The sequence below is a fragment of the Macrobrachium nipponense genome, chromosome 8 (genome assembly GCF_015104395.2).
Source record: "Macrobrachium nipponense isolate FS-2020 chromosome 8, ASM1510439v2, whole genome shotgun sequence".
NCBI classification, from domain to species: domain Eukaryota; kingdom Metazoa; phylum Arthropoda; class Malacostraca; order Decapoda; family Palaemonidae; genus Macrobrachium; species Macrobrachium nipponense.
This window is the reverse complement of record NC_087203.1, coordinates 39,376,158-39,392,307: the sequence shown is the minus strand read 5'-3', so window position 1 is coordinate 39,392,307 and position 16,150 is coordinate 39,376,158. Positions and strand designations below refer to the sequence as shown.

Below are 16,150 nucleotides of genomic sequence, written 5' to 3'. Positions count from 1 at the left end.
CGGAACTTCGCGTGTGTCGGGGGGGCCTGTGGTGGCTATGTGGTGGAATATCCCGTGCTTGGGCGGCGTCCCTGCCGCCTGACGAAGTTCCGGCTTGAAGACTTCGGGAAACTCCTGCAGGAGGTTGCCGTATTTGTGGGGGGCGATGGTACAAATTGTAGGGGCGCCCGGGCCTGCTGCTAGTGGAAGGGAAAGGCATGTCCCCATGTCGAGGAGGCGTTTGCGGCCCACGTCCCACCAGGGAGGCCGTTTCTGCGCCAGGAAGTCTGCCCCCAGTAGCGGGATCCTGACGTCCGCGATTGTGAATTCCCAGACGTAGTTTTCTCGCCCAAGATGGATATCTCGAGGGGCTTCGTGCCGTAGGAACGGATGGGTGGGGTCCCGTTTGCGGCGACGAGGGAGGTTGTTTTTGTCGGGCTCGCGGCTACGGTCTTTTCCTGACGGCGGGAATATCGAGTGCATTGCCCCCGTATCCACCAACATCCTCCGGCCGGAGATCGCGTCGCGGACGTAGAACCCTACGGTGTGTAGTTCCGACGCGGCCCCGGTTGCCACGGTGGCGCCTTGGTTTTGTTTGCCGTCGTCGTTTTTTGACTGTTGGAAGGTGCAAGGGCTTTCAGCACCTCCTGGCGAATCTCCCGAAACACCTCCGGTGGAAGCGGCACCAGGAGTTTTCACTCGCTGCGTGTGGGAGGACTTCCCTTGGGATACGGCGCCGATCTCTTGCGTTGGGTCGTCGTCGTCTTCTTCCTTCTCTGCGGCCAGGTACACGGAGGATCGGGGGGGGGCGGCGAGCTTCGCGGCATTGTTTGACAACGTCAGCTTCTTTGCATTCTCTAGTAGTTCGTCGTCCTCTAGGGTGTAGCGTCGGTCAGCTGCTTTCGGACGTCCGGCTCGAGTTGCCGCAGGAATATTTTCGCGCTCAGGCTGATCTCTACCTTTTTTCCGTCGGGGCCTATTTCGGGCAGACGGACGAGGGCCCATCACAGTGTCCAGGCATCTTGGGTGGCGGTGCCGGCGCATGGGGTGTTTCGCGACTAGGTCGAGGGCGCGGGCGGCCCCATTTCAGCGATAGGCCACGGAATAGGCTGTCAAGAGCCTTTCTTTTATCTCGTCGAGCGTGACAAGTCCGATTCGTGCTCGACCGGTCAGCCAGTTCGATATTCGGCCGGCGAGACCTCTGTCGGGGGAGAGCCGCTGCGACGAGGTCAGCCTGCAGCACTTTGTTTGTGAGCCCCGCGATCCGGAATTGCCCTTCGGTCAGAAGAACCAGGAAGACGGGTCAGCCGTTGTGAAGGGGGGCAATTTGACAGCTTGAGCGGCCGCTGTGTCAGAGTCCGTCGCTGGGGCGGGGGAGGCCCGGTTTCCCGCGAGGTACTGTTTGCGCCCATTGTCCTCTCTCACAAAAAACGGTCGACAGAGTCGTGAATGGCGGGCCAAACCGTTTTGAGGAAACGCCCTGAACACACCTTGGGCAGGTATGCCGTATTTAGTCCGTTAGAGGCGTTGGTTATTTCCACGGTAGGAGCTTTCAGAGATCTATACTGAGGCGCCGTATGAGTCCGTTAAAGATCTCTGAAGGTGAGCGGCGGTAGTGAGTCCCTTAATGGGCTGAGCCAAACCGCTTGGGTCACCGTCACTCGGGGTCACCAGTTGTGAGGGTGGGGGACAAAGAGGCAGGTAGAGTGTACTGATTTTTATTACAGTCAAGGGAAAATATAAATATACAGCATGCGGGACGGGGTCACCGACCGCGAGAGAGTAAAAGTGGGTCGGCGAGACCCGATTTGTGTTTTTCTTTAGAGACATAAAATACAAAATATAAAAGTACACAATATGTGGTTATACAAGCTTTATACACTGACGGAAAGGCCCGCTGAATGCTCGCCCCCAATCCCAAGTCACCAGTTGTGAGAGGTTGGACAAAGAGGCAGGTAGAAGTGTACTGATTTTTATTACAGTCAAGGAAATATTAAATATACAGCATGCGGACGGAAATGTGGTCACCGACCTGCGAGAGAGTAAAAGTGGGTCGGCGAGACCCAGATTTGTGTTTCTTTAGAGACATAAAATACAAAATATAAAAAGTACACAATATGTGGTTATACAAGCTTTATACACTGACGGAAAGCCCGCTGAATGCTCTCTCAGGGGGAAGTAAGAACAACGCGAATGATGAATTATGTACAGAGAAAATTATGAATAAGCGTTGTCCTTACAAGAGTATCAAATAGAATTGAGTGACGTCTAAAACACCAAGGTGAAAGTTGAAACGAGAGCAATGTAGTGACTCTAGTGACTGAGGACCAGTAGCTGGAAGGCGGCGGTTGGGGAACCTAGTTGTCCGTTAATATATGTCGTAAAGTCACTAAAAGAAGACTCTTAGGGTAACTATACTGAATAGTTGTATAATAAGCCCAAGAAAGACGGTTGGAATGTGATGAATAGAATTGAGGAAGCTCGTGTCAATGATATATAGTAAATAAAATAAATTATTTGATCCACTAAAGAATGTTGAATTACAAGCAGAAGCTTTGCAGGAAAATGTTCTTCTGCTGTCTTAGACTATGAAAGCGAAATTACACGTTATTAAAGTGATAAAAAAAACAATAACAACAACAAAAAGAATTTGGGGATTATAACTTATTTCCAATGACAGACCTCAAAGAAGGTATTAAATCACTAACTAATTTAGTGCACCGGAGCTAAACACAATCTACAATCATTTAATCAAAATTTCTACAGGGAAATTTCATCAATTAATAGGTTTTACCAACAAATTTGGAGATTTATAAGCTATCCTAAGTTCGATTGTTCCCGAATCCTACAGACCATTAACATGGGCCAAAATCAGAGTGGATTTTCAAACACGAATGGGCACGGTAGAACAGTTGGTAAAGATAGACTTTCACTGGTTACAGTTGTCATAGTTTTATTTGATGCATAAACGACAACTAGGTAGCACTAATATATTCACTAGAAGATTATAGCTGGCTCACTTAAGGTAGATACTTGGGCGAGCCCTATGCCTGCGAGACATTTGTTTGGCGGCTGCTGATTGGCTGGGTGCTGCCTACCTCCCGGTACCAGCCAATCAGCGGCCGCCAAACAAACGTCTCGTAAGCATGGGTTCATCCAAGAATCTACCTTTAAGTGAAACCCAGCTTATATTATCTATATAATTATATAATCTATATTATATATATATATATATATATCTATTATCTATATATTTATAATATATTGTAATATAATAATATATGGTATAAATATTATAATGTATACATATATTATGTATATATATTATATTATAATATATTATATAATACTCTATTTAATTAAATATTATATAATATATATATAGTATTTATATCTATATAGATATATACATAATTGCCTGGAACGAATGTTTTCTTAAAAGGGGGTTTACGTTCCGAATGCTGAAAATATTCTAGCCCGGCCTGGAGTACCTCACGGTTCAGCATATTAACTGTTGACCAAAATGCCTACGGCTGCTCTTGAGCAAGAGCCCGTGCTGGCATAAAGCCAGCTTAATCTTTAACAACAACCAAAACGCCTACGTCGGTCTTTTGAGAAAAGCAGAAAAGGCATTGAATAAATCACTCTATGGAACAAACAAGTCATTAAAAGCAGTTAACGTGGACAAGAAAATGCTATTGGGAGGGTTTGACTGTACAATGAAATGAGAGTTAAAAACACCGACAAGACGAACATCGTATATTTTACTTACGAAAAATAACCATCTTGCCACCGATTAATAGTAAATGTAACGGAGAGGGTTCATAAATATCATTGGGACGGATAGGAAAACCCTGCTGATGTTGTCTAAGCCTTTATTTTAAGTAAAATTAAATAAGGGATTGAAGTTCATTCCTCAACGGCAAGAAGTAGCTTTGAAATTTTCGAGGTCACTGAGCATATTACATTAACAATAATTCTCATGGAAGCTTAAAATGCACCGCAGACTGTCCCTACACGTTGAGAGTAACATCGTACCAGCTAGTAGTTCAGAAAGAGTGCAAGGGATCAATGACTGTCAGGTTGGTAAACTCAGGAATGTATGAAAAACTAAGGGTATTTCTATTATCATCAGGATGCTTGACACCTGTCCCTAGGTCGGTATTGGAACACCTAAAAACTGCATGCAAATTCAGAGCCATTTACGAGCACATATTAAAAGCTGCTTCAATGTAAAATATGAGAAACGTGGCTTTGCTAAAAAAATCTCCAAAATATTAATTTAAATATTACAGACCCTTACATTGTTTCCGTTCACATTATCTTTTCTGGCGTGAAAAATTCAAATCTAGGTCTTCCATAAGACATACTGAGCAGCCAAAACGGATATAATTCAACCTTAACCCGTGCACACCTTTATAATAAAACTAGCAAATTTCTCATTCTTCAATTCCTTTTAGTTTTTTTTTCTGCGTCACCGGATTCTGAAATTTTCTCGTTAAACTATTAAAAAATACAATAACAACACTTTCACAATTTATTCTTGTTACTGTTTTGGAAGTACTCTTAGCAGTCGCAGTTTACGTGTTTGCTAAAAAAAAAAAAAAAATTAATTCCCTGTTAAAATGCCCGAACATACATTTGCAGACAAGGTTAATAACTCATAATCATTACAATTTTCTTTATGGGGCCACTATCTCCTCCTGTATTCAGAGGTAACTTTACATAAACCTTATCTCCTTCAAACCCTCTTTTGAGAAGCATGCAATTCTTCTTTCCAGCTTTATCCCTATTACATTTCGAATATTATTCATAGAGTATAAATACTTTTTCATTGATGTCCCAATATGCATTTTGCTTTATTTCTTGATTAACTGTTTAAAAAGTACTCTAACCAGGTTAAAATTTAAGTCGACTACCGTGTAAATTATCAAAATCATGGGGACTAGTAAAAATGCAAGAAAGCGGGTCCAAAACCAGTGTTGGAATATCTATCTATACATATACATTTACCATCATTACACACATTCCCTTAACATGAGTTGGCCCCAGGAAAAGCAAGGTAATAATCACTGGAATTGTCATCCTTTAACTTGCTCTAAAAATCAAGCATGAACACTCTATGCCTGACATTTCTGCTACAGCGGATGCTTTGTACATTTATACACAATGCACCACTAGCCTCAATCTTGTGCGCACCCTCATTCCAACACTTGTGTCACATCTAGCCTGCACTTGATCCGTCTCCCTCCCAAAACTTCCAATTATATACTATTATTCGATAACCCACTTTCCTCTATTCTATACTCACGGTGAAACCAAGTTTAAGCTGTAACATCAATTATAAATTAGCTCAAAATGAAGGGGATTGTACCACATACACAAGGAGGCTTTTATAAATCCAAGACATGATTTTAAGAAGCAGTTATGTGGGCGAGGCAGGTAAGGGATCGCAAATATAACTGTTAGATGAATAGAGATTGCTCCACTGACCTCTTAAAACAGTGCTTTGGCTAATCATACTTTGGATCTTTATCACAGAACTGATTTTAGTACAGCTAAACTTGTGCATGACTTAAGATGCTGGCTATAAGGGGGTAGAAGATTAGACAATGATCCAGTCTTTGATGATAGAAAAATCTCTCAACTACGAAGACTGACTCAACAAGATTTTAGCTCGATTTAAAAACCCATAAACCTCTACATACACCTAAGGATCCTCTGCATTCCCAATCACAGGGTCGTTAATTCAACCGGTTATCATGTACGTTTCAACTACTATTTTTTACGGTTTACATTTGACCTGACTTCTGAGAATCTTAACTTTTTACCCATTTACAATAATGGTGCGAGATAATGCATAACGTATAAATAATTGTTACAATCAGAAAGAAACAGACATAATTGTTACAATCTGAAGCATTCTTGATGAAAACCTTCTAGGGGTAACTGTACTGACTCAATGTACAATTTTCAATTTGAAAAGCATTATAATTATGTAATAAATAAAGACGTAACCTGCAAAGTCAGAAAGAAATATACAAGAGATGGGCCATATCAAATCCTTTAAATCAATTCCAAGGCAATATTCAGCAACCGAAAGTTCATAAATCTGCACACTCCAGCAAATTGCTTTGAGGATACAGACTCGGCCGACACCCGGCATAAGGTCTTGACTGACACCTGGGAGCAGGACTTGGTGGACATCTAGTAGAGGGACTTGGTGGACACCTGGTTGAAAGACTTGGTGGACACCTGGTGGAAGGAATTGGTGGATTTGGTTGACACCTGGTGGAAGGAATTGGTAGACACCTGATAGAAGGCATTGGTTGATATCTGGCAGTAGGACTTGATGGACACCTGGTAGTAGGACTTGCTGGACACCCGGTAGAAGGGCTTTTTGGATACTTGGCAGAAGGGCTTGATAGATACTTGGTAGAAGGGCTTGATGGACACTTGGCAGAAGGGCTTGATAGATACTTGGTAGAAGGGCTTGATGGACACTTGGCAGAAGGGCTTGATAGATACTTGGTAGAAGGGCTTTTTGGATACTTGGCAGAAGGGCTTCTGGGACACTTGGAAGACAGGTCCTTCTGACGCTCGGATCTCGGGCTATCAGCCGGACGAATATTTCCAAAATTCAAATTCATGGGCAGAGTGGGGGCCAAATGCCAACTCTCCACAAAGACTATGTGTCGTCCCTTGGACGACCTCGTAGGGAGCGACGTTGTCTGCCTGTTCAACGAAGCTCCGTGCTTGAAGGAAACGAGCGTCACCGATTTGGACTTCAGTGCTGGCTTCCTTGATTTGCGGCGGGATGGACTTATAAGAGCCTGCGGCAGCCTGTGCGGAGGGCAGTTTTCAATAACGTCAGGCTTCGGGGTGGGCTCATAAACCCACCCTACGGATTCCACAGTGGCCAGGTGACTGTGAAGCGAGAAGGTACTGGAGACGGCACACGGAAGGACTGAAGCAAGGGCGCATAGGCTGGATACTGCTCCGGTGATGCTGGTTACAGTCACTACCCAAATACCTAGGAAGGGGAGAAATCCGTCCATTGATTACTAGTTTGCTTAGACGTTCCCTTTTATGGAATAAATTAGCTTTGTCACGGAGGGGTATTAATTAACTATGAAATCCGTTTCCTAAATACCCATTGAGGATTTAGTATTTTTATTAGTTTTTTAAACTCAGCAAGTATTAAACCACACTATTCTAAAGCTTTTATCTTTTTTTTTTTTTTTTTTGTTTTTTGGCAAATGCAATCTCACTGAATCTTAACGAGTAACAGATATGGGAAGTCATGAAATTTTTTTCTATGAATTATCGAATAAAAATAAGACTCAAATTTCTTTAAAGGAATCTCTTTCATAAGGATGAAACAACGATAAACTATTGATGTGTTGTTACCGCAAGTACATAAGGAAATATCGTTGTAATGAGCAAAGTCTTGTTCAATCAGATAGTCTTCAAACTAATAAGTGTTGCGCACTTACAAACATTTCGCATTTTTGTAAGTTTCTTACCAAGAACAATGAACCCTTATTTATCACATTCCGTTTCAAGACGACGGTACGTTTATGGGAATAAAATTCACAATGATAATAAACTTTATAAAATAATTTCAGTTCTTACTCGTACAAAGAAATGGTTCATTCATAACTATAATTGGGCAAAAAGTAAATTTATAATATTTAAAAATGAAAACCACCAAATATTAAAAGCAGTGGCTTATCTTGACATTGTGATCACTGTCTTCACTTGAACAGACAGTTAAGGAGATTCAATTATACTCTAACACGCGCATAGTGGATGGAACAAATTTCAAAAATATCATCTTAAATTAGGAATGGTTTAAGATGGTATGTATATGCGTAAAATAGTAAGTAAAACAATGCCTAACTTGACAAAGCTACGGTGAAAGACTAGATTAAAACAGAGCAATAATTCTCAAGAGTATATTCAAACATAAACCTTAAAATATCTCCCATTCTTAGTTTTAAGTAATTAGGTGCCACGTTTTTTCCCACCATCATTTCCTCAAAAGCCTTGTGAAGAAGCCTTCTGTCCTTTCTCTTCCACAAATATCCACTTATTTCCTTCTCCCCTTCTCATCAGTTCTCACCCAAATAAGTATGAGGTCTTCCAACTCTTTTGAAGATGATAATTCCTTAATTATCATCTAATTAAGGAATTTTCGTAATGCCTCTGCAGGTATCGATTTTCTAACCATATCCTGACATCTGACACCAGATATCCTTCTTAAAGTTTTGTTCTCAAATCGGCAAAATCTTCACTTTACCACATTTTAATAAAAGGTGTTCGAAGGCTCTAATAAGTTATAGCGAATATTTGGAAGGTTAGATCCTGTAACAGGTAACCTTAGTAGTCCAGCTGTGCCCAGTCCCAAAATTTCCGAAAATGCCTACGAGAGAGAGAGAGAGAGAGAGAGAGAGAGAGATTTATAACTTTATGGGTACCAAATCTGACGTCAAAGACAGAGAGAGAGAGATTTGTGGCAACTAAAGCTGGCGCCAGAGAGAGAGAGAGAGAGAGAGAGAGAGAGAGAGAGAGAGAGACTTACCTATATTATCAAAAGCTCGACTCAAGGATGCGTATTTCAGTTTTCTCCTGGCCGATATGACGTCATCAGACCAGGGCTCGATCATTCGGATGCGTTCGAGATGGACCAGTATGATGGCAACAGCGAGGATGATCGTAGTCAGGATCAGCAACAAACGAACGCAATGCAATTTCCTCCTCCTCGTTGTCTGAGTGTGACCTCTAACATACCCCTTACTTCCAGTTACCATCAAGGATAGGCCACAGATGAAGTTCTGTAGTGGACGCAAATCAGACAAATAAATAAATACAGGGAGAATGTTTTTTTTAACGTAGAGTTACCTTCTTATTCAAATAGACCACACCCAAATTACGTAATTTAGCCTTCAAAGCGAGACGATGTGCCGTGGTGTTTCTTAATGGTTAAAAATCTAATAACACCATGATCCTTACCGAGTGGTTTAATGCCTTCTTTGAGCGTACTCAAAGTTATATTTTTTTTCACTGCTTTGCTCATGATGTTTATGAAGGTATAGTAAAAAAAAAAAAAATCTCACCATATTTAGATTAACTATGTAAAAATAATTTCATCATATTTAGATTAACTATGTAAAGAATCTCATCATATTTAGATTAACTATGTAAAGAATCTCATCATATTTAGATTAACCATGTAAAGAATCTCATCATATTTAGATTAACTATGTAAAAAAATTCATTATATTTAGATTAACTATATAAAAAATCTCATCATATTTAGATTATGTAAAGAATCTCATTATATTTAGATTAACTATGTATAAAAAATATCATAATATTGAGAAAAATCTCATAACAATTAGTTAGATTAACTATGTAAAAAAATCTCATTATATTTAGATTAACTATGTAAAGAATCTCATCATATTTAGATTAACTATGTAAAAAATCTCATCATATTTAGATTAACTATGTAAAAAAATCTCATCATATTTAGATTAACTGTAAAAAAAATCTCATCATATTTATATTAACTTTATAAAAAAAAATCTTATCATATTTAGATTAACTATGTAAAAAATTTCATGTTTATATTAACTTTATAAAAAATTCTTACCACATTTACATTAACAATGTAAAAAATCGCATCTTATTCAGATCTATATGATAATCAAAATTAAAGTTTGACGGTCAATTAATAAAGTTATTTTATTTCCACGAAAACGATTTCCCGCCCTGACGTAATACCAGCTTTACCCGCCAAAAAAATGACAGCACGAGTTCTGTCAAGGACCTCATAACCCTTGTAATGGAATAAAAATTCGTTGCTGTGAGATATGATAAAAAGTTACAAATTCAAATTATTGAGGACAACAGGGCTCAACTGACACTATAAATTATCACCTGCCACTTCAGAAACGAACTGATTAAGTTTTACAGTGTACATTGGGGGAGATAAACATCTTAGACGTAGACTGATAACGAAGAGAAGGGGGATGATAATTTTTTTATTTCTGAATGGATAGTAGAAACAGATAACGTGAAAGAGGCTGACGGAACGATGCCAACCAGTAGAGACATGTTCATCATGAATATACTCGAGGTCATTGTTATTCAGTCAAAGAAACTCTAGAGACAGAATTCGAGTGAGTTTGTTCTCATATGAGAATTGGAAATGTATGAGAGTTGAAAAAAGCTACAGTTGAGTAAGAAAGGATAAGAGAAAAAGAAAAATGAAATGCAGTAAGTTAGGCATTTGGAGGCTAAGAATGGACGGTGCAAATAACCTGTAGTGTTGTGTACGTTGTGTAATCCGCCTCTCTCTCTCTCTCTCTCTCTCTCTCTGTATATATATCTATATATATATATATATATATATATATATATATATATATATATATATATATATATATGTGTGTGTGTGCGTACGCGCGCGCGCGGGGGTGGGGAAGGAGTGCAGAATCTATGGAAGAATTCACTGACTAGATACACTAAAGGATAATAGCGAGTTCCTTGTAGTGTGCAGTTCCCAGCTGACTAAGGACAATGACTCCTACCGTTGCCTATAGGTTCTTACAAAAGGCGTCCACGGTTGAAAAAACACGCATATGTACACACATACATATATATGTATTGTTCCCTCTTACTCTCCAGATACAGAACCTTCCTCTTTTTCAGTGGTCGGTTTCTTTTCATTGTCCATTTTCTTGAACTCGCCTTTGGTCTACTTCCATATCTCGAACAAATTCCTCCTGACACTCATGTTAAGTTTAACTGCGTGGCTCAGCTGCCTCTCAAGTTAATTTGGTCATATGACGATGACCTTCCTCAGTAAGTTCATAATTAACGTGGGCTCACTGGTCTGTATTATTCTTTTAGACTCTCCTATGGGGAGCGGAATTTCACAGAGGCCTTCTGCGTCGTCACGCAACGTTGGAGGCGATGATGAGAGAGAGAGAGAGAGAGAGAGAGAGAGAGAGAGAGAGAGAGAGAGAGAGAGAGAGAGAGAGAACGCCTGTAAGAGAGAGAGAGAGAGAGAGAGAGAGTGTGTGTGTGTGAGAGAAAGAGAGAGAGAGAATGTGTATGCACGTCTGAGAGAGAGAGAGAGAGGAGAGAGAGGAGAGAGAGAGAGTGTGTGTGTGTGTGTGTGTGTGTGTGTGTGTGTGTGTGTGATGAGAGAGAGAGAGAGAGAATGTGTGTGCACGTCTGAAAAAGAGAGAGAGAACGTCTGTAAGAGAGAGAGCGAGTGTGTGTGTGTATGTGTGAGCGAGAGAGAATTTTGTGTGCACGTCTGAAAGAGAGAGAGAGAGAGTGTGTGTGTGTAAGAGAGAGAGAATGTGTGTGCTCGTCTCTAAGAGAGAGAGAGAGAGAGTGTGTGTGTGTGAATGTGTGTGCACGTCTGTAAGAGAGAGAGAATGAGTATGTGGAGAGAGAGAGATTTTACTGCCTTGCCTTGCCTTGCAAAGCACACACTGTCGGAACTGAAGGTCAAGATATAGTGATGACCACAAGATACAGAACAAATTTCACGCTGAATGTCAGACTAACCGCGCAATCACACTCTAAATAGCAATCACCCTTAATGCCTCGAAAGTTGTCGCTGAGAGGTATAAAAGAAACTATATGTGGTAAACAATTGCTAGAATCCCTTTACACTGCTGCTGTAGACGTATCATAAATTATCTGCCGACTACCTTCAGTACATCTGGCTAATAGCATCCGCCGCCTCTTTCCTGTAACCTCAAGTTTGATTTATTACGGTTACTCTTTCTCTAATCTCTACGCCCTATTCTACGAGAGGAAGGTAGCAGATACTCTCAACTTATTAATGTAAAGAGTACTCTTTCCTAACATGGCTACATCGGGTTTTAATGTTGTACGATGAAATACATATTGTGTACATTCACATCAATATTTGAAACCAAAAGGACCTTGTTTAAAATGGGTCCGTCATTTGAAATCAGTACGGGCCACAAACCAAAAGCTTTCAAGATGTGTTCAACAACAGACCGGTTTGTGAGATATAATTTCTTTTTATAACCAGACCCTTCTTCGTCTTCTTGTTTACAAAGTGGAAGACATTAAAACCATTTCAAACTATCGATGAGCCAGGGATACAACATTTTCTGTTTACTACCAGATCATTCCTCTTCTAGTTTACAAAGTGGAAGACATTAAAACCAATTTAAACTATCGATGAGCCAGGGATACAACATTTTCTTTTTACTGCCAGATCCTTCTTCTTCTTGTTTACAAAGTTGGAGATATTAAAACCAATTTAAACTGTCGATGAGCCAGGTATACATTTTCTTTTTTCTACCAGATCCTCCTCCTTCTTGTTTATAAAGTGAACATTAAAAACAATTTAAGCTATCGATAAACCAGGGATACAACATTTTCTTTTTACTACCAGAACCTCCTCCTTCTCGCTTACAAAGTGGAAAACATTAAAAATACTTTTAAAACTATCGACGACGCACCACATTCTTGAACTTACCCAGAAGCCAGCTAGCAAGAGCAGAAGCATGACGATTGAGTTGGCGAGGGCGAGGGCACCCACCATCTGAATTCCACCCGAGAGGACCATGCACCCACTCGACAAGGGCAAGACGTGCTTTCCGAGCGACCCGCACTTGCTCCCCATGACCTGAAAGAGGGCAATGGACGCCTTGAATTTGTAATTGATTTATAAAACTGAAGCTGTCAAACCCAGCACTGTGACGCTTTCGGCCATTCAGCGTTTCACACAGTTTGTTTGTTTGTTTGTATGTTGTTTTTTTGCACGGAACCAGTGGTTATTCAGCAACGGCTTTACGTGACTTCTGAACCACGTCGAGAGAGAACTTCTATCACCAGAAATACACATCTCTCACACTTCAGTGGAATGCCCGAGAAGCTTCACGCAGTGAAAAGAAGGATGGTTAGATGGATAGTATTAGATTAAAGTAATTTCATCATAAATTGTTAATTATAATTTGTTAAAAGTTGTGTCCAACGTTTTGATCTTGTTTTAGTATATGTACTGCCGAAGCAAGTACATATACTAAAATTAAATATATCTTAGTTTAACCAGACCGCAGGGCTGATAAACAGCTCTCCTAGGGCTGGCCCGAAGGATTTGATATTTTTTTTACGTGGCTAGGAATCAATTGGTTCCCTAGCAACGGGACCTACAGTTTATTGTGGGATCCGAACCACACTATATCGAGAAATAAATTTATAATCACCAGAAATAAATTCCTCTGATTCCACGTTGGCAGAGGGGGGAATCAAACTCCGGACTACCGAATTGGTAAGCGAGCACGTAACCCACTCGTCCGACGAGGAACTAATGAATGTAGAATTTAGGCCAAATGCTGGAACCGGACCTATGAGGTCATTCAGCGCTGATATGGAAATTGACAGTAAAAAGTACTGAAAGATGTAACAGGAGGAAAACCTCGCACTTGCTCTATATATCACTGGCTAGGAGAGGATGGAAAGTAAGATGGAAGAAAGAGAAATTGAACGGAGATACAATAAAAGGAATGAATGGGGTTGCAGCTAGGGGCAGAAGGGACGCTGCACAGAACCTTGAGTAATGCCTACAGTGTACCACATGAGGTCCAAAAACCTTGCGAATGGATGTACGCCACTTCAAGAAGAAAATCTTAATTGTGATGCTGCATATTCCCTTCGCTCACAGAATAACAAAGAATGTGTCTTAAAGAGTGGATATACGGTCGTCATTGCATCATTTTCGTGGAAAAATTCCAAGGCCAATATTATTTAGTCATTGGAATATTAACTTTTCCATAATTAACGATTATCTCTGAGGTATTTACAAACAGAATCAGCATTTCCCTTCCATGTCATCACTGATAAAGCTTCGTAATTCGTTCCATTATTTTCGTAAGTTCTAAGAACCGCAGCACCAACGTTATGAAATCATATTACTTTCAGAAGGAAAAGATCAATCACGCGTAATTAATAAGCCACCACGAGGTAGGTCACTTGAGGTGGTCACGATGGCCAGTGGTTCTGCAGAATTGAGGGTTTGACGTCAGAACACTTCCCGACACCTTTTTTATTTTATTTTATTTTATTTTTTTTTAATAGCTGATAGGTAAGACGGGTTATGATAATGAAAATTAAGGTTAAAATGAGAAAATTGGAACTTCATTAAATATGATCTCACTATTTAGAAATAAAATTCAAAATATGTAATCTGTACAATTCACCATGTTCATGCAATGTAATATCATTATTGTATTATGTTAATATCAGTTAGAAAATTGTACCCTTACCCAAATATAATTGTGGATAAACCACACTTAACATTACTCTTACTCATACTTTACTTTCTAAACTATTCCCTGACACTTCATGTTGATCAAATAGTTCTAGTTCCCGAGAAAAATGTCTGAAAGCGATTATTTTAATCGCACCTTGATTATGCTGGATATCTGTCAAGAGCAGATATAAGAACGATATCCAACTCAAGTGATGATGACAGTATTTTCAAATTTGGAAAAAAAATAAATAAAGGGATATTTCTTATCTTCCCTTCCATATGAGGACTGATACATACATACCTATTTACATATATACACATACATACACAAACAAAAACATACGGTATATATGTGTATACGATTGCATGTATGTATGTATGTATGTATGTATGTATGTAAGTGTGTGTGAGTGTATGTATATATATATATATATGAATATATATATATATATATATATATATATATATATATATATATATATATATAATATATATATATATATATATATATCGTGAATATATATATAAGTATATATATGTATGGCAGGGAAGCTAATGCCGTTAAACCCTGTACACGCAGAACAAAATAAATAAATAAAGGGCTGGACTCAAAGGACTGGAGGGGGGGGATGGAAGCGACCCTCGAAGAAAGACCGTGCAGATTCAAGAAAAACAAAATGACGTCGAGTACTAACAGGACTACCGATTTCCACGAAGAACTTATAAGGAATTTCCTCATTTTCCATTAATCCCTAATCCATACTGAATATTCAAGATTTACTGGGGATATTTATCATGCTTTGAGAAGATCTGGTTACGCTGCCGAGATGATTCTTACGCGATTTGAAAAAATCGAGAGAGAAGAGGCTAAATCACTTCAATGACGATTGTTCGTGGTCTTTGTTTCGAAAAATTAATACATAAATAAGCTCTGCAAATGTGTCAAGGTTTCACATTCAATTTCCTAGAAATGAATTCATTCGTCTTCCAAAATGTGTTAATAAGTCCCCTATATTTTCATTTCTCGCCCATAATATTCAACTAAAGGAAAATATTCCTCAATGAATGTTAAATGAAAAAGAAATGAAGTAACCAAAACGAGTGACCTTATCATTTCGTGTTTATCGGATGAGGAACGACAGTCATTTGTTGTCAAAAATGAAGGAAAGTCGAGCCAAAACCACACAAAAAAAAACCATCTGCTCTACTGAATACCTCACTGGGAAAATCAAACACGCTCAGTGGAATATTGCAAGTAGAAAAATGCATGTCGAGTCTTGAAAAGGAATTATACTGTATGTCAACCGTGGCTGAACGGATGAAAAATTCTCTTAAAAATTTGTTGTGGCCGACCCATGTACTTTAGCGGGCTTTCATCTTCAAGAACTTCGATAAATGTGCTTATAGAGGTTCGTAACTGGTGACAAAATATGACCACGATTGGGATCCTAACTTATTAATCCTCACCTTTGTAAGTAAAAACAAATTAATTAAATTTTCATTACTCTAGAGAAGCCCAAACATATAATAGATTACTTTTAGTTTTCCGAAGTATAACTGCAGTCTAGTTTTAATGCATTGTGTTCAAATTCATTATTATTTGAAATGGTACTCCCGAAAAATATCGACAGTTTTTCAGAATTTTTCAACATGATGCGCTCGCGAAAGTCCCAAAACACCACCTATGCCAAAGCAGTGAGAAGCACTTCACATGACACAAAAGTGTATGTTATAGTAGATGCACGGTTGATGTGAATCTGCTATAGCACTCTGGGCATGTATAAGTTATTTAATGAAAAGTTTTTTCATTGTTTAAGCTTCCTATTAAGACTAATAAACTATCTGAATATTGCTACT

General features: G+C 39.3%; 1 protein-coding gene across 2 annotated transcripts in view; it reads right to left on the bottom strand.

The window, feature by feature from the left end:
- Positions 1-3,837: 3,837 nt before the first annotated feature.
- Positions 3,838-16,150, bottom strand: part of LOC135222697 (mucin-2-like) — a 140,945-nt gene continuing 128,632 nt past the window's right edge. The window contains exons 2-4 of one of the 2 annotated variants that reach the window (XM_064260883.1): positions 12,518-12,667; positions 8,564-8,816; positions 3,838-7,012 (exon numbers count right to left, since the gene is read on the bottom strand). In XM_064260883.1, the coding sequence (XP_064116953.1) occupies positions 6,084-7,012; positions 8,564-8,816; positions 12,518-12,664 (1,329 nt within the window). In that variant the 5' untranslated portion in view covers positions 12,665-12,667 and the 3' untranslated portion in view covers positions 3,838-6,083. The remainder of the gene's footprint in view (positions 7,013-8,563; positions 8,817-12,517; positions 12,668-16,150) is intronic. The other variant, XM_064260884.1, reaches the window with a different exon arrangement.